Source organism: Mchenga conophoros, linkage group LG6, assembly GCF_057382185.1.
Source record: "Mchenga conophoros isolate Kocher_MC1m ecotype Shallow Benthic linkage group LG6, M_conophoros_male_GT1.1, whole genome shotgun sequence".
Lineage (NCBI taxonomy): Eukaryota > Metazoa > Chordata > Actinopteri > Cichliformes > Cichlidae > Mchenga > Mchenga conophoros.
The window spans coordinates 12,043,734-12,063,278 of NC_140531.1; the positions used below are offsets into that span (position 1 = coordinate 12,043,734).

Genomic DNA, 19,545 nt, shown 5'->3' on the forward strand with positions numbered 1-19,545 from the left:
ATACGGGTCGCAAGTAGGGGTGACGTGGGCAGTAAGTGGCCCACCTGACAGGTAGTTGAAATACTGGTTTTCTGAGCTACAAGGAAACGTCAGTGTAAAACTAATAACCGTTTCTGACGTTGGAAGCAAATGACATCCGCGCAATTGTTTGTTTTTTTTTTAAAAACAAACAAAAACAAACAAACAAGAAAACAAAAAAAACCCACATACATAAAACAGGAAAACTCACTGGCCAAATTCACAGTCGTGCGTTTGATTAAAGCAAAGTTAACACCTCCAACTTGTTTTTCCCTTCAAACCATACCGTTTTTCCTTTTTGGCATTATCCTGCTGAAAGAGGTCACGGTCATCACAGAATACTTTTTGCATTAAAGAGTGTAAATAGTCTGCAACAATGCTTAGGTAGGTGGTACATGTCAAAGTAACATCCATGGATGGCAGAGTTTTTATAGTCCCAGTTAACGAAAATCAAAGAAGCTGCCAGACAAGACAGGCAAAAAAAAAATGACATTAAAAAATTTCATTTAGATTTTGCCCACATTAGTCTACAAATGTCAAACTGAGAGTGAGATGCTTTTCTTTACATGCAGAACATTTTCTTTATCTTTAACAACAAATCAATTCTTTTATCTGCCTGCAACTATATAATGTAAGATCGCCATCATGGCCCAGTAAAGCTATGAGACTACACAGTGGGCAAAGATGTACAAGCGTCATCAAACCCAACACTTCAGACCTTGAATAAAACTTGATATTCTACATCTTGTTAAATGTAAATAGGCATGTGTTTAGTCTTAGTTTTTGCCTTTTTTTTTTTTTTGAATAATCAGAGGCATTACATGTTGCAAATAACCAGTCAACCATTGCAAATGTCATTTCCACTAAATGTATCCCTCATTACTACAGCATACTAAATAAAGTACTACATACATGGTGGAAGCAGTCTGTTTCTGGCAGTCTGTTTGTGTAATTAGAGAGCGTGAATCAATTACAGTCTTCAAGTCCATTTTAACCTTTAAATGCTGTCCATCTTTGAGATCAGAACCCTCGTACTAAGGTGCATTTTTCTTTAAGATGTACAGTGAACCTTGACTTAATGACTCTTTACTGCCAGTGTCTCTTATTTCAGGTGGGACGGACTAAGACACAAGAGGAAGTTAACAGATGTATGCAATGAGACAGTTAAAACAAAGGAATAGTCTAAAAGCATTGAAAGTGCTCAGCACATTGAATTGTCTTCTAAGGACTTTTAAGGATCCCAGATTTCCCACTGATAGAAAAAAAAACAAGACAGTGCTCTACTGTGGTATTATCATAGACTCTAGTATGTGAATGACACTCCTCACAACCACCGGAGAAACGTTCAGGTTTTGGAAAAACATATTAATTACATTCAAATGAATAAGAACAGTCCATTTAATTTAAATATAATTTAATATGTAAAATGAACCTTATAATCTTTTAAAATATTCACACCTTTCACTAGAAGTCACTTTAAAGCTTAACCCCAGCTGTATTATTTCTAAACACATTTAAGTAACTTCAAGTTTTTTTTCTCAAAATGCTCCGCATACCCTTAAGAAGTAAGTGAAGTGCTGAATTCTTTCACTAATGCATCAGTAGTTGTAGTGGATTTGTCTGTTTGTTTCTCCCCTCTCACCCCTTTTTTGTGTGTGCTTGTGAGGTTGTGCCTCTAGCCTACATTATAACCACACCCCTAAGTGCACCCTAATGGTATCTGGAAACCAAACACACAGGCAACGGTGATAGCCCCAGGTAATGTGGTAACTTGTGCTGTACAAACAACTCCACCCCGTCCGTCAACCCTGCCAAAATGGCTGAAACACAAGCATCAGTTGTAGAGTTTTTATTAAACCTTGCCTGGGATACCTTCAAGTAGTTTATGTTTCAAGTATTAAAATGTCCCACAGGAAACTGAGGAGCCAGGTACCATTGGTCAATGCAAATGTAAATTCCCTGCATATTGCTCTTGATAAAACCTTAAATGTAATGCAGTAGCTCACTTTCATCTTTACAACCCAGTAACCCTAAATCACATTTAAAATATACAAATAAATAAATTTCCACATATTTCTCTGGAAGATCATTAGAAAAGACATATCCCATACCCAGTGTGTAGGTCGGGTATTCAGGCTCTGGATACAATTCCTCAGGCACATACCACTTGGAGTTCTTGGAACGAACGACTGGTCTGTTCCACATAAGCATCCCTGTCAGGTAGTTGGTCTTGGGGATGCCCGGCTGTTTTAGCATGATTACTAGATTGTCAACATTCAGAAACATGTCAGAGTCAATCTTCATGGCATAGGCTGCTGCAGGGCAGTGTGTACTTAGCCAGTCCATGATCACCATGGTTTTGATTGTTAGGTTTAGATAACTGTCTGTGAAGTCACTCTGGATCAGATCATGGTGCTGCAAATTTTCCTGTTTGAGCTTCTCAACATCATCTTCTCTAGAGACACCCAACATAAATAAAGTGAGTACCACCTCACCCTGAACTATGTTTTCTTTGCCCCATGTCTGGCGGATCGCGTCCCGAGCTGCCACATTTTTTGGTTCCACTGGAACCATGAGAACCAGGAATGGGATCTTGTTCTTGCAAACCTCTGTGTTATCCATAAGAAAATGGTAGTTGCGTGGATAGGCTTGGTGGTACTGGAGGGAGGTAGATCGCACAGTCGAAGGTTCAGTGGTTTTGTTTAATATAACTTTGTTTTTGGGATGAATGCGGTAAGCAGGTGCATTAACCCTACTGTTCTGGTTTAAAAACCACTGGTATTGTTCCTGCAGTGGGAAGCTCTGCCATAGTGACAGCGGGCGGCTGGACAGGGTGTAACACAAGCCTAAGGCCAAAACACAAAATAGAAGCAGGAGCTGAAACCAGGAAAGAAATAAGATCTTCTTCTGTGGAAAGATGCTCTGGACAAGTTCCCTAAAAAGACAAGAAAGATAAAAGTGGTGAGTTATATCATCTTTCTTTGCCATTGTTAACAAAGTGCACAGCTTCACAACATTTGAGTTAGAGCTGAAAATCTCTAAGCTCACTGATACTGAAGATTTATGCTTCAGTGGGAAAGCTGCACCATATCAACACTCCTCTGAAATCCTGTGCCATAACCTATGGAACAACTTGATATGCACCTCCTTAATGATGTAAGTACAATCCAGGTGAACACAGCCCACAGCTATTGTGTTCAGCCTCTTTAGTACTGCCAATTTCTGTTGCATGTTTCCAGCTACTTTTATGCTGCAGTTTTTGAAGACAAAACTGCAAATGTGAATGCAATTTTTATTTCTCAGTCTTAACTAAAGCCTTTGATACCATCCTCTATGGTATAATAGTAAAGAGACCTGGACGGGAAAAGACAAAAAGAAAGAAAGTTAACAGAGAGGGAGAGAGAGAGAAAAAATGCCAGTTGTTGAGAAGAGGCAGGGGGGAGCAGAGAAACCAGAGCAACTACCAACATAAATAACAGTGATGTTGTTACTGAACAAAGTACTAATAATAAAAGATATTTTTAGAGGCAGCAGCAGCCCAAGATGACATGTGTCTGTGAGTACCTGCTTGTACATCTGTGTGAACATGTCTTGCCATGCAGGAGTGTGCTTGTGTTCATAAGGTTTCCCACTGTAACTGTCTAACAGTGTATGTGGGGAGCCACAGTCCCGCCCACCAACACCTGAAGAAGGCATGGAGAAGCCCACCACACCATGAAAGCTCCAGGAGGACCACCGCAGGGACAACCCTGTGCTTTTAGCTCCTGGGGGAGCCTGAGATGTTCTAAGAGAGGTGGAGTGTAAGACCAGACCTGACACAGACATAGACAAACAGCCACACACATGCATTCCCCTTCCTCACACACCCAACATCAAGACATGCAGAAATGAATACTGTACACTCACACTACCCATAAACACTCTATACTCCCAGGTCAAGCACCAACACCCCCATAGGGGCAATTAGCACCCAGACACAGGAGATGTTCTCCTTCACTCTGGGGTTTAGACAAGCAGTCCGCCCGGCCCAGCACACCAATCCTATCAGCGACTGATTGTTATTGGAAGGTATTACATGAGGTTGTTGTTTTGTTTTGTTTTTTAAATATAATATTTTAGTATTTTGTGTTTTGAAGGAAGCTTAGATCATACATTTAAAGCAGTGAGGTTAAAAAATATGCAGCACGTTAAACATACTTGTGGCTTAAATTTTATAGAATCAAAGTCGTCCATCTTGTGGAACTATGACAAACTACAACTGTAGAATTCACAGTACTGGCCAATTTTTTTTCTTTACAGTCATGGTACATTTCGTATATTGCATCACATCAGGATCATACATGCCCCATAGTTTAGTTTAGATCAGTTTAGTTTGACATAGTCCATGTAAAAAACTTGTCTCTAAGAAACACACCACAGCTTTTATATCCTAAGCTGGTTTACAATGCAAACAAAAAAAAAAAAACAAGCAAACAAATGAAAAGAAAAAAAAGAATCAACAACATGCACAATCTATAGTAAATATACACATTAAAACAAACATCAAAACAGCGCAGGGCTATTACAATATACTTAAGTAGTCGACTACATCATAACAAAATACCATAGCAAAACAGTACACTTCATTAACAATTATGGATTGTGGTCATTTGGATGTTTAGCTATTGTTAAAGCAACTGCACAGTATATAAACAAATATAAAGACGAACACAGGCCAGAGGGTAAAAAGTACAGAAACACAAAAGAGGTGGAGAAGGTAAATACAAGAGGACATAAAAGTAAATTAAACATCTGTTACTTGAGCTGAGGACAAAGAAGGCCTGATTGATTCCAATAAAAAGTTGAGAACAGTATCATTTCATCTCTTGCCAATTTAGCAATATTACAATATCACCAAACACAAAGTTCTAACTTGTAATTATTATTATTATTTCTTTTTTTTTTTAGAGAAAAATAATTCTGTTAACTTGGCCTAATCATCAGATTTGGCAAGATGTAACAAAAGTATCTCCATTTTGCCACATAATAAATACGCAATATTTCATTTTTGTTTTATCCATTAGCCAAATTCAGGTTCTCACTCTTTTTGGAAAACCTTCAGCACTGAACTCCCCGTTTGATCCTCTCCCAGTAGTCATTCATTTGCAAGATGCTTGTTGTTGTCGAAGCGATCAGCTTTGAAAGACTGCAGCTGCTCAGAGAATGGCTGGGATTGACAAGAAACATTGTTTCTTCTGGAGGGTCAGTAGGAGATACGCCCAGGCGTTTCAGACACATGCCGAGGTAAGCATCTTCAATGTAGATCGGTTTGATCTCAGGTGACACTCCCAAGATCTTCCCAGGAAGGTCTAGTGACATGACGTAGGCAAAGCCGAGCGGATACGGGGGGTACTCTGATTCAGCAATCACAGATCGAGGCATGTAGAACTTTATAAATGGGTTCCTTAAAACAGGACTATGCCACCAAACCAGCCCAGTCATATAGTTTTGCTTAGCTGTGCTAGGATCCACCAACAGTTTCACCAGATTCGGGACATTGAGTATAACATCGGAGTCGATCTTCATGACAAAGGAAGCCTTAGTACAGTGTGCAGCCAGCCACTCCAGCATGACCATAGTCTTGATAGTCAGATTATAGTAGCTGTCCTGAAAGTTGCTCTGAATCAGGTCATGGTACAGCTGATTCTCCTGCTGAAGCTTCTCTTGCTGATGTTTAGCATCACTTCCACCAGGGAGGCCCACTATGAAGACAGTCTCTACCTGCTGACCCAGAATCAGCTTCTCATTTCCCCACGTCTGCCGGATGGCATCCCGAGTTGCCACATTACCGGGTGCAACAGGAACCATCAGAATAAGGAAAGGAGTTGTGGTCCTACATGTAGGCGTGTCATCCATGATGAATTTGTAGTTTCGTGGGTAGGCCACATGATATGGTCCTGGATCCTCCCAACGTGGCTCTGCTGATGCTGGTTGATAAGGAATGTTCCTAACCACTTTGTTGGAATTGAGATAGAAAAAGATGAAAATCACTGCTGCTGCAATGCAAATGAAGATGCCTTTTAGGTGCCTCTTCTTGTCCATGAAAACTACAGAGAAAGGAAACATATTTTATCGCGAGAACTTGTACAGCACGTATTCTGATAACACAGCAATACACAAATTAATAAATAACAGAATTAAAGTCATAAGGTCTGTGAAGGTTCTCAGTCATCCAGGTCATCGTAGTCAAAGGAGCTTGCAAAGAAAAGCGTCTGGACTTCTTTAAGTTACTTAACGCCCACTCACTTCCTGGGCCATCTGATCTCAGGAATTCGCATGATAAGGTGGGGCCAGGTTGCACAATGAACACACCCGAAACTCTGGCTGATTGGGACCCACACCCAGTTTCACACCTTGTCTCAGGCGATTAGAGGATCATCAGGGGGTCCTTTGTCCCTCTGTGGGGGGAGATACTCCCACTAGGTTTATATCTGGGACTCTCCACCATTTGACCTTAGAACTGAAGAAGCTTCTCGGATGAGAGGTGAAACGTCTTCAAGTAACTTAAAGAAGTCCAGACGCTTTTCTTTGTAAGCTCCTTTGACTAAAGTCATAAGGCTTCTAGCTTTGTAGCCCTCAATTTCTCATATCTGCTTTTTGCAGAGAATGTGGTTCTGCAGGCTTCATGAGGGGTTCACAGCTAAGTGTGAATGACAATCAGCACCTCCACATCTGAGAACATGGTCCTCAGTAGGAAAAGGCCAGACTGCCCACTCCGGGTCAGGGACGAGTCACTGCCCAGGAGTGGAGGAGTTCAAGTATCTCTGGGTCTTGTTCACAAGTGAAGAAAGTGGGAGCCTGACAAACAGTTTTGGTGCCACAGCAACAGCAATGCAGACGTTGCACCCGTTTGGCACGAGACGGCCGCTCATAGAAGCAAAGCTGTTGATTTACTGATCGATGCATGCCCCTACTCTCAATGTGATAAAGGAGCGCCGCATGATTCACAGTTCAAATAATTGTTTCGTACTGGGCCTTAGTGTGGTCACCCAATTAATCTAATGTCTGAAAGAAGTTGTTTCCATTGCTCTCAAGGACACGCTTACCTTTCTGAGTGGCTGGCCCTTGAAAAGCTCAAAACAGCAGTCAGGTGGGACTGCTGTGCAGATCTATCCTCAGTTACCTATCCAAATTCGCTATCAAAAGGCCTTTACACACCAGATGTGTAATATTTGTGTGAATATTTCTTGTTAAAAATTTATTTGGGCCTCACCTATTTTCTTTCTTGCAGCCATTCACACAGAACAATGTTTTGACATTTATCTTTTTTTTTTGGACACGAATAAACAGCTTTAACCTAATCAGACCACTGCACTTGGCAACAAATGCGCTCATCGTGTTGAATATACAATTCGGAAATAATTCTATTTTAACTCAGACACACAGCTAGACGCAATTCGGGGTCAATCGGCTCACTGAACCTATTTGTTTGCCTCCTCAGATGAAAATCTCATGGTTTGATGGTTGCTTCTGGTGAGAACTAGACATAGCCAGAATCTCTTTCTTCCTTTTCTGGTTCAGAAACATCAGGACCAGCTCATCGTCACTTGATGTCAACTTCATGTATTTCACAGTTTCTTTTTTGAAAACTAATTTTTCACAAAACCAAAACACATTCAGTACATCTCTATGTTACAGGGCAGGGTCACATTCGGAAAAATTTTTTTGCAACATACGCGGTAGATAATGACTCAGAAAGCTTTGGCAATTTCTAAAAACCCTCTACCCTTGCCATTCATTTATGAAGTCAAATATCTTAACAGTCAATACAGAAGCAACATCCAGAGTCAGGGGCGATTCTAGGATCAGGGCTTTGGGGGTGCTGAGTGTCATGTATTGATATGGCTATGTCTTAAGGTGATGATCTTTGAACCGGATGTTGTTGTCCGAAGGAAGCCCCGTTAAGTGGCTAGTTGTAAGATGGACAGTGTTCAATAAAGCAACATAAAGACCGTGCTTTATGTCCTGATTCAATTCAGAGTGCTCTGCCTAATTTAGTAATAAGGTGAGCATACAACAATGGCGACGAGGACGACACGGACCTGGATTTGTTTTTGTGAGGAGTAGACCCAGCGGCGGCACGGTGTTAGCAAAAAAAAAAAAACAAACTTGTGGGCTAACATGGAAAAATCGGGTATTCAACCGTTCGCCTGCTACACGGATCCAGCTACGCTCGGACCGAGATGGACGCGCTGGTTAACATCCTTCGAGTTGTTTGCTGATGGGAAAGGTCTTATTTTGACGGATGATGCTACAGACGCGATCAGACAGCGGAGACGCGCTCTTCTACTGCACATGGCCGGACAGGACGTGCAGGACGTCTTCTCCACTCTACCACAGACGGGAGAGGCAAAGGATTACAGCGCTGCGGTGACTGCGCTCAACACTTACTTTGTTCCTCAAGTGAATGCAGCATACGCACGCCAAACTTTCCACAAATTGTCCCAAACACCAGGTGAGACTGTGCAACAATTTTGTACGCGTTTGAGGCGAGCTGCAAAAGACTGTGACTTTCGAGCTGACAATGATAACCAGATACGGGACGCTATCCTGAGTAAATGCACTTCTGAATATGTACGGAGAAAGCTGCTTGAGGAGGGTCCAGGCTTAACTCTAAATCGCACGTTAGAGGTGGCTTCCCACTGTGAACGTGTGGAGGAGCAGATGGCGGCGATGAGCGTCACCGGGGAAAAGAAAGGAGAGGACACGGTCAGCCGGATTTTTACAGCAAAGAAAGAGAAGAACAACAGACCAAAAGGAAAAATGAAAGATGATAATAAAACAGAAAGACAGTGTTACAGGTGTGGTTATACTGACCACATGGGCAAAGATCCCAAATGCCCAGCACGAGGACAAACATGTCACAAGTGTAATGGTAAGGACCACTTTTCAAAAATGTGTCGTACAAAAAGACAAAAGAAACAAAATGTGAATGCTGTTGAACAAGATGATTATGCATTTACTGTAAATGATGATAATATACCTGAGAAACTTACCTTTTCTGTTGGGGGAATAGAGTTGAAAATGTTAGTTGACTCTGGAGCTACAAGTAATGTGATGGGAGAAAACATATGGGAAAAGCTAAAAGCTGAAAAGATAAAATGTCACTCATATGTACCCAAAGAGCAGAGGAATTTATATGCATATTCCTCAGCACAGGCACTCACGGTTAAAGGCGCATTCAGATGTGAAATCAAGATTGGTGACAGGACTGAAGAGGCTGAATTTATTGTGATTAGAGGTAATGGTGAACCACTCCTGGGGAAAAAGACTGCCATAAAGTTAGGAGTGTTGAAAATAGGTGAAAATGTGGCGGCTGTCACAGATTTAAAGCACACTCTTAAAGAAAAGTATCCAAAAGTGTTCAAAGGAGTAGGAAAACTAAACACCAAACAGATCAGCCTGTACATTGATCCAAATGTGAAACCAGTAGCACAGCCACTGAGGCGCATACCTTATCATTTGAGGGATGCAGTGGAGAAAAAGATCAATGAACTAATTGACATGGACATTATAGAACGTGTAGAAGGACCTACACCTTGGGTAAATCCTGTAGTGGTACTCCCAAAGAAATGTGACAAAGATATCAGAATGTGCTTAGACATGAGAAAAGCAAATGAGGCAATAATCAGGGAAAGATACCCCATACCCACTGTGGATGAAATCTTGCAAGGACTAAACGGCTCTGCAATCTTCACCAAACTCGATCTCAAGTGGGGATACCATCAACTAGAGCTTACCCCGGAGTCAAGAGAGATAACTACATTTGCAGTGCACAACGGAGTATACCGGTACAAAAGGCTAATATTTGGAGTCTCATCAGCTAGTGAGCAATATCAGCATGAGATTGCCAATGCACTAACTGGCATTGAAGGAGTTGAGAACATTTCAGATGACGTAATCATACACGCGCCAGACCAAGAAACACATGATAAGCGCCTGCATGCTGTGATGAAGAGACTCTCTGACTGTGGCCTGACACTAAACTCAGAGAAGTGTCAGTTCAACATGGACAGACTCGTGTTCATGGGAATACTGCTGACACAGAAAGGCATCGGCCCGACTGAAGAAAGAGTGAGAGCTGTGGTGGAAGCCCGAGAACCGAAGAATGCTACTGAGGTGAGAAGCTTTCTTGGACTGGTAGGCTTCAGTAGCAGGTTCATACCACAGTTTGCTACACTCTCTGAACCACTAAGACGTTTAACTCGAAAAGAAACTATGTTTACATTCGGGCCAGAACAAAAGCAAGCATTTGAAAGACTAAAGACTGAGTTAGCCAGAGCAGGTACCCTAGCCTATTTTGACAAAGAAGCCCCAACCAGAGTCATAGCAGATGCAAGCCCTGTAGGCTTGGGCGCAGTGCTAATACAAATACAGAACGGAGAAGAGGTACCAGTGTGCTACGTAAGTCGGAGTTTAACAGACTGTGAGCGAAGATATTCTCAAACAGAAAGAGAAGCCCTAGCACTGGTATGGGCATGTGAGAGACTACATCCATATGTGTATGGCAGGAAGTTTGACCTCATCACAGACCACAAGCCATTAGAGGTCATATACAGCCAGAAATCTAAACCTTGTGCACGCATAGAAAGATGGGTTCTCAGACTGCAACCATATGACTTTAAAGTAGTGCACATTGCGGGAAAGCAAAACATTGCGGATTCACTGTCAAGACTGCTGGCTGACACCACGTCAAAAGAGATACATAAGCATGAATCTGAAGAATACGTGAGATTTGTTGCAGTTAATGCTACTCCAAAAGCACTCACGACAAGAGAGGTTGAAGAAGCCTCTGCTACAGACTCAGAATTAACAGAAGTGCGAAGAGCTATTGAAAACGGACACTTTGAAAAATGCAAAACATATGCACCCATTGCAAATGAACTGTGTGTCATCGGCTACATAGTTTTGCGGGGAACTCGCATTGTATTGCCAGAAAACCTCAGAGCTCAAGCACTGTCACTAGCTCATGAAGGACATTTAGGAATTGTTGGAACCAAACAGCATCTCAGAACAAAAGTTTGGTGGCCAGGGATGGACAAAGCTGCAGAAAAGTTTTGTAAAGCTTGTCATGGATGTCAAATAGTAGCCAGACCAGATCCACCTGAACCACTGAGAAACACACTTTTACCAGATGGACCATGGCGAGATGTGGCGGTAGACTTACTGGGACCACTACCTTCGAACCACTCAATACTTGTACTGATAGATTACTACAGTCGGTACTATGAGTATGATGTAATGTCATCTACAACTGCTGAAAAAGTCATCGACTCTATTGACTGTATATTTAGCAGACATGGGCTACCAGTTACAATCAAATCTGATAACGGCCCACAGTTCAAATCTGAGCTGTTCAGAGAATATTGTGAAACTAATGGAATCAAACATATAAGAACTACACCAAAATGGGCTCAAGCAAATGGAGAAGTGGAACGGCAAAATGCATCATTGATGAAAAGAATCAGGATCGCACAAGCCGAAGGACTTGACTGGAAGCGAGAGCTAAGAAAATATGTAACAGTGTATCGCAGCATTGAACATCCAACCACGGGCAAAAGTCCGGCAGAACTACTGTTCAACCGCAAAATGAGAGGAAAGTTACCGAACATCAGTGAGGCAAAAACAACGGAGTTGGACGTGCGTGACAGAGACGCTGAACAGAAAGGAAAATCAAAGCTTTATGCTGATGAACGAAGGGGAGCTGAGTATTCAAAAGTTGACTCGGGAGACACAGTGCTGGTTCAACAAGACAAAGTGGACAAGTTTACAACACCATTCAACGCAACACCACACAAAGTTGTAAGCAGAACTGGAAACCAAGTCATTATTGAATCACCAACAGGAGCTCGCTATCACCGGAATACCACACATGTGAAGAAATACGAGACGAATGAGACCAGAGAAGGACACTATGACACAATACCTGAAAGGGAGGAAGGTGAAACACCCACAAAGACTGACACCTTCACTCCAACACCACAAGAGGGCTCCCAGGGGCCAGAGAGACCAAGTAGATCACAGAGGGCTAAAAAGATACCCGAGAGGTTTCGTGATTTTGTGGTGAAATGAACTATAATATGTTAAGGTGAAGAGGTAACTTACATTTGGCAAGTTTCAAGTTCATATGTGTATTTTGACATGTATATATTGAAAAAAGAAAGGTACATGTGTGGTGAGACAGTTAGATTATATACTTGTTAGAAAGTAAGACAAGAAGAATGTTCAGTGTTGGAAAAAAAAAAAAAAAAAAAAAAAAAAGACATCAAAGTTATTACAACTAAAGTTTGAGTCTAAGGAAAAGGGGGATGTCATGTATTGATATGGCTATGTCTTAAGGTGATGATCTTTGAACCGGATGTTGTTGTCCGAAGGAAGCCCCGTTAAGTGGCTAGTTGTAAGATGGACAGTGTTCAATAAAGCAACATAAAGACCGTGCTTTATGTCCTGATTCAATTCAGAGTGCTCTGCCTAATTTAGTAATAAGGTGAGCATACAACACTGAGCACCAGGAGAGCTGCCCAGCCAAGCAAGATAAACTTTACTTGTCACAATGAGACTTCTTCCCTGTCTCTGTCAGTCCCTGTATCCCTAAATGTCTCCAGTTGTCCCGAGTTCTCTCTGATTGTCTCCTTGGTGCATTTAAACCCCTGTTCCTCCCTGTCCTCATCGACTGTTGTCTTCGTCTTCGTTATCAGTCATCATAATTTTACCATCTCTGTGCAAGTCTGCAAATTTCTTTATTAAATAATAAGATTCTTAAATTCATCAGGTCTCAAAACATGAGATCACTGTTTTGTACATTTTAACACAATTTAATAAGCATATGCTTCAGCCAATACCTTTTCATTAGCCTTGTCTTGGTTTCTTGCTTTGTGGTAGATCTTTATTCTGTTTTCACTGAGATATTTGAATGCTAATCAATAAATCAATATTCAATTCTAAAAAAAAATCTAATCCCCACATTTGTGAAAGAAAACCAAAACAGTTTTTTGAAAAGTCTGTATCAAAACCATCAAATCCGACAAAGGTTATTTAAATGCTGCAAAAGAAAAATGGATTGGAATTAGAGCTGGGCGATATATCGAGTTTTTAAAACATATCGATATATTTTTATACGAGATATAAGATGTGACAATATCCTTTATATCGATATAGTCTATGTTACGTTATAATTATAGTTGTGGAGCCGCAAGTTTGCCTCTCTTTCGTCCACTTTTGTCTCTACGCAACGTTACTCCGCCTCGCCTTCACTGAAGACAACTCCCCCTCCTCCCCCATCGCTTCACGTGCAGGCAGCGACAAGACGGACACGGCAAATCTCCGTTAACGAGTTACTGCGCATCGCCCCATGCGTGGGGCTGGACGGCGTCAACGTGCTAACGAGCTAAACATGCTAACGAGCTAACAGCGCTAACCCTAAAATCCTTTCATTCTCTCAAAAGTTGATAGCGCGCCTTATGTATGAATTCTGGTTGTGCTTGATGGCCGCGAACCGATTTTATGTGGTACACGGCGCTCAGCAATCTGTCAAAAATGTTTGAGTACGACTTTGGTAAGCTACGGAGCTGCACCGCTTGATAGATTGTCGGCGCATTACGGCTACCGAGGAGCTTCGCGGAGTGATACGTACTGTGCATCAACGTAATATTACCGTATTGTGTGTGTATAAGGACCATAAATGGCACCTGTAAGAGAGGTGGTTATGAAGCGGATTTCAAACTCCAGGCTATCAGTCACACAGTAAAACTTGGGAACAGAGCAGCTGTGAAATCTGTCTTTGTTATTACGCTCAGCGTCTTTTAGTTTACATTTTGACTGCACAATTGTGAGCTCTTTGTTTAGCACAAAAACAACCTTGTTTTCTTTTATTTATGGAGCATTATTATTTAATGAATTCTCATAATTTAATTTTGAGTAATTTTTCATGTACATCTGTGCTGTATGTTAATAAAAGTGCCTGTGTGACATCTGGGACACAGCTTTGACTAAGAACTCTCTTTTTGTTCTTACTTTATGGCTTAAAAAAAAAAATCGAGATATATATCTTATATCGCCATCCAGCTAAAAAATATCGAGATATGAATTTTGGGTCATATCGCCCAGCCCTAATTGGAATAAAAAAAAAATACATATCCTAACCTTAATTACTGGGGGAGAATAATGAATGATGCTCACAGTGAGTAAAAAGTAAACTGAATGCATTTTTTGGACAGAGATTCACTTTTAAAGTGTATGTATAATATAATACAGATACATAAAAAATACACTCCAAAAATAGAAGAGTCCTTGAAATGTACAAAATATTAATTAAAAAAATTATAAAAATGGAGACAACTGTGCCTATGGTACAATGTATGAAAAGCTCTTTACTGCAGATACTACTAATATGGCTCTGCAGATTTTTTATATCATTTTAACCTATGTCGCCTCACCTTGAGGTTGGAAAATCTATCACTGTTTCGTGGTCAACTCTCTCAAGCAGTTTAACAGTTTCTGTTTTGCCTGTCACTGTTCCCTGTCTGTTTTCTTACCTGGTTCTTCCTGACCTTGTACTTTCTCCTCACGTTCCCCTCTTTCCTCTCTCCCTCTTTGGACTGACAATCATACACAAATAGATTGTATTGAATGAAAAAAGTTAAATTAATATGAAAAAAATACTATTGAAATCACTATTAAAGTCCCTTCTCAATGTACTTTCAACCAAAAGGCAAATAACCAAACACATGAACATCTAATAAAAGATATAAATACTGAAACACTGATCCAACATTATCCTTTATTGACGGATAATTTGATCTTACACTTTTAACTAAATGTGGCTACTTTTTTGAAAAAACTTCCTTATATCCATTATGAACGTGACTGTCTCTCTGTACACACACACACAACAGGAGTTAAGGCTAATGGGAATGCAGTCAGTTAGCTGATAAGTACCTTGGGTTTAATATCGGCACATATGACAAAATAACCGGCTTCTCTCATTCCTTTTCAAACAGGACAGTGGTAACAACAGCAGGCTACAGACACTTTTAAGTTTTAGATTTTAAATAGGCTTTATACATTTCAATGGGAGCAACAGGACCGTCAACTGTCGCTTATTTTACTACAGAGCAGGACGGATTGTAGGGTAGCAAACATCATCGGAAAACACGTTTTCAACACTGCAGGTTACTCGGGTGTAATGTTTTTCAGCTAAAAAGAAACATGGTCTGACTCCTACCTAACTATATAAAGAGTAACTGAAGGTTAAATGCAGCTAATATGTCCTGTTTTAAGGCAGGCACTTACACCTCCGCTCCTCTGCATCTCAGCGACTATCGGTCTGGCAGTGAGGGCTAGTGGTGGGCGGATTGATCCAAATATCGATAGTATCAATCCCAAGTCGGGATCGGTATCGGATCGATACTAGCCTGGTTAGATCGATTCTTTTATGTTATGTTTTGTTTGACAGTTCTGCTTGTTTGCTATGCTATGCTGTGCTTTCGGCAAAAACGAAACAGCCAGGTCGCTGGACTCGCCGCTCCTGTGTCAGCAGTAAACACTTTGCTTCCCCCCTTATATTTCGGTGTTGCGCTCAATAATCACACGGTTGCTGTAACAGTTCATTCAACCGCTGCAGCTCTCCCGCTGGCAGCCGTACACATCACCACCACCAAACCTGCAGCGGCATCACAGAACACGCCCTGCCACATACCCCCATCGCCCGCTTCACCCCACCCCGCGAGCAGGCGAGGGAATCGGCCCGGACCATCGGCGCCCCATGCCCCGGCCCAGCGACAGGGAAGTGTTCACTCTGGTGGTCGCCCGCGACTCCAGCGGAAGCCCGGGAGCTGGCCTGATGGCCACCCATGTGGCAAGCAGCGGCGGCGCAGCAGCAGTGGAAGTGAGCCAGGGCTCAGAGGCAGCTGGGCGGACAGCATTCAGGGCCAGGCAGGACCCCCGCGCACCTCGACCTTCATCTCCAGCTTGGCAGGTCCCGCTGGCGCGCCAGCCTCCGGCTCACCCCAAGCCGCGCGCTGTCCACCCTTACAGTGATCACCCGGTTGCTGTAACTGTAGCCTACATTTAATGGCTGCAGCCATCCTGCTGCCAGCTGTACACATCAACACCAAAAACAACAACAGCACAAGCAGCGCACAGGTTTTAAGCCGGTGAGGCATCATTGTAGATGCAGTGAAGGTGAGTCCATCTCCTCTGCAGCAGCATCGCAGACCATGGCCCGCCACAATAATAAAGCATTTTTTTATTTAATTATAAATAAATGATTTCTCCTAATTATGTCCTGGGTTTTAAGTAATTAATAATACAAAAGGAAAAAAATCACAAAAAACACTTAAGGTCATGAAAATTAATTGTGATTTAGCAATTCAATGAGGCATCCACCTTATTTATTGAAAAGTATCGGTAATGGTATCGGCGATACTGGCCCGTATTTACTTGGTATCGGATCGATACCAAAATATGCAATATCGCACACCACGTAGGGCACAAGAGCCAGAGCAGGGGCAAGGCGAGCTGGAACAAACCATTTTGGGAGGGGGGTATCTATACTTTTGTTGTTAAAATATTACATCTCAACCAAGTACTGCATGCTTTCTATATTTTTTGTAGTGTATCACACACACAAAAAAGACAATATCCTGTACCAAATATTGTCAAAAAAGTAAGAAATCTTTGGGGGTGCTTTAGCCAGAAATGGGCTAAAAACGCTAAAAACGCCCCTGTCCAGAGTACACTGTTAAAGATTCTGTATTTTAGGTTCAGTGAAATGTTTTACATGGGCTACTGAACCTGATAACTTGTTTTATGCTGGAGCGGATGTAGACAGAAAGCAGTCTACAGACACTCATAGAGTGTAATGCAGAGAACACTTCCACTTGTAATATAACACTTGAAAACTGTGGTAATCAGATGTGTACAATAGTTCTGCTTGTTTTCGCTGTTTATAACAAAATATTAAGCCTAGGAGCAACTCTTGGCCTTTTTCCCATTTTAGAGATCACCACACTCCAATGAGGAAGTCAACGTGTAGTGTTAGTCTAGCTGCACAGATGAGTGATGTCCAAACAAACAAAAAACAGAAGCGAAAAAGAGGGTTCAAAAACAATGAAAAAATATGCACTCCACCACTCCCTGTGCATTTCATGCTGTACTTTTAGATCTGTGTTGATCTTCCTTATTCCGGCCCACTTATCAATCAATCAGCATTCGACCTACATATGGGTCATCCGTGTCCAGCCTCGTGCAGCTAACATTTAGAATTGCCCTGTTCTCCAGAACACCGGCAGTGTGTGCCGTTTGTGAATCCCCCTCTACGTTTGCTGATCAAACGGAAACCGCTATGCAGACGGAAAAACTACAGACACCATAAATGTAGGCGTTTAGCCATCATTTCCGCGTTCGGTGAAATTTCTCGAAGCATGCAAGCCGACTTTGTCTTATCAGGAGAACTTTTCTTTATTCCAGAATAATCCTTTCACGTAATAACATCATTCTGTGCTCACCTGTTTTTGTTGGGCATTAAATCGGAGCACGAAGTAAAGCGTAGATGAAAAGTTTATTCAACACGGGAAACCCACGTAGGTTGCGTTGTTCCTTGATTTCCATCCGCTTGTTTGTGAAAAGCGGTCTTCTACGCTTTTGTCTTTATAAACAGATTTTACGCAGATAAACTCCAAAGAGTTCCTAAACGGTGTGGTCGCAGACAGGGGACCTCCCAGTGCAGAGTTTACCTGAAGTCACGCCGAGTCTGAGCACAGCCCGCGTCAATCCAGTCTCTTCCGCTTATTCGCAATAAGTCGGCAGGAAATCATCTTGAAATTATATTTAGAACAAATTTCTAACAATTGATATTTTTCACTCCAAACACTTCCAACTGTTCGCTTGTGAGGATTTTCCAAACACTACAATTAGAAACAAAGTATCCTAAATGTATGTATTTAGTGTTTTAATTAACGTTTTAAAAATGAAATATACAAACCCGTACTAAATATTTGTATGGGGAACCTAAACAAAGACTATATGTCAAAAAATATTCTGCTATTTCTCAATTCTTTCCTAGAAGGTTTTGATGAAACTGATCATTCGTGCAGAGGTATCGAAAACGGTTTCTTACTGCCATTGTTTAAATTCACAGTATATACAGTATACCTTTAGGGAATAATATGGGCATCTGATCTCTTCTTCGGGTCAAATAAGGCCAAACTTTTATAAAATGTTTTTATTTTTAAAGTTGTGCTTAAAATGTGGTTGCCTCTGTTTGTACGCTGTACGGGGATTCTAAAGATCACAAACGTGTCACATTTGACTGGTTAGTTATTTTGAAATATACTGTAGTATAATTTTATGTAATAAATATAAATATGTAATGAAGTAAAGTAAAGCTCAAAGTCCGTACCTATCCACGACTTACTTCTATGTAATGTTTGTGTGATCGAAGTAGACGTCAGGCTGCCCTTATCTGATTTTTATTGCATGACTAAAGAGAACAAAGAAATCAAAATGAATATACAAAGTAAATGTTGCCCAGGGCTGACCTACCTGGAAATGCAAACTCACTGCAAAATATGACACTCGTTTCTGAGGTTGGAAAAATTCCCCTGGCCCCAAATGATATCTGCACAGTGCTTTGACACGAAACAGCAGGCAGTAATCTGTCAGGATGCTTACAGGGCAGGCATGGCTGCTGTCATAAATTTAATAAAATGCAACTACAATTTATTAACTCAGTAGTTAATTCTTTATAGCACACTTGATAAAATACTCAAAAATTCTAAATTTGAATCCTACCATATTGTTTTTTGTTTTTACTTTTATGATATTTTTATTCACATTTTTCTTTTTTGGGACCTCAAAATGGATGTCAGCATGCCGTCTTGAAGAATGTGTCCATTCCTAAAATGCATCTGAAGTTGAGAGAGGGCTCCTTTATTGAAGACGTTTTCAGCAAATAAACAAATAAAATGACACACAGCTTGTCCCTTTAATGTGAACTGAGATAAAAAGAAACATATAAGTCATCATGAATGCTCCTGCTTAGCAGTCATCACATGAAAAACACAACAATAATACCTCATATTCAACTATCAGCTATGTATGCATCATTCTGATGCTCATACTCCATATATGCACACATGCCTATGTTACAAAGTTACTTGTGAGAGAGAACTTTTTCTACAAGAAAAATAAAAGTAGTTTTCATATCCACGCTGAAAACTGTGCTACTATATTCCTCCTCAGGTACATGGACTGATATCATCAGATTGCACCATAAGGGCAACTGGAACTGATGAGCATAACTGATAGCTAAACAGACAATTCAACAGAATTGAACTACCGGGAAATGGTTATCTATAAGAGCTGTAGAGAAAAAAAATCCACCAAAAGCTGTTGCATAAGTACAAAATATCATCAGCCACAATGACGATGTCAGTGCTAACAAGCTTGCCACCAACAGATGCTTGTTAGCTGCCATTAGGCATTTGT

General features: G+C 41.2%; 2 protein-coding genes across 2 annotated transcripts; both read right to left on the bottom strand.

Moving 5' to 3' along the window:
* Nucleotides 1-1,124: 1,124 nt before the first annotated feature.
* On the bottom strand, nt 1,125-17,703 carry LOC146572200 (beta-1,3-galactosyltransferase 2-like). The gene is made up of 2 exons (XM_085276206.1): nt 17,565-17,703; nt 1,125-2,953 (listed from the first exon to the last, which is right to left on the bottom strand). The coding sequence occupies exons 1-2, from the start codon at nt 17,579-17,581 to the stop codon at nt 2,002-2,004; spliced, it is 969 nt and encodes a 322-aa protein (XP_085132332.1). The 5' UTR covers nt 17,582-17,703; the 3' UTR covers nt 1,125-2,001.
* Nucleotides 4,202-17,704, bottom strand: LOC146572201 (beta-1,3-galactosyltransferase 2-like). Its single transcript, XM_085276205.1, has 2 exons — nt 17,565-17,704; nt 4,202-6,104 (listed from the first exon to the last, which is right to left on the bottom strand). Exon 2 carries the CDS (start codon nt 6,097-6,099, stop codon nt 5,116-5,118), a length of 984 nt encoding a protein of 327 aa, XP_085132331.1. The 5' UTR covers nt 6,100-6,104; nt 17,565-17,704; the 3' UTR covers nt 4,202-5,115.
* Nucleotides 17,705-19,545: the final 1,841 nt, after the last annotated feature.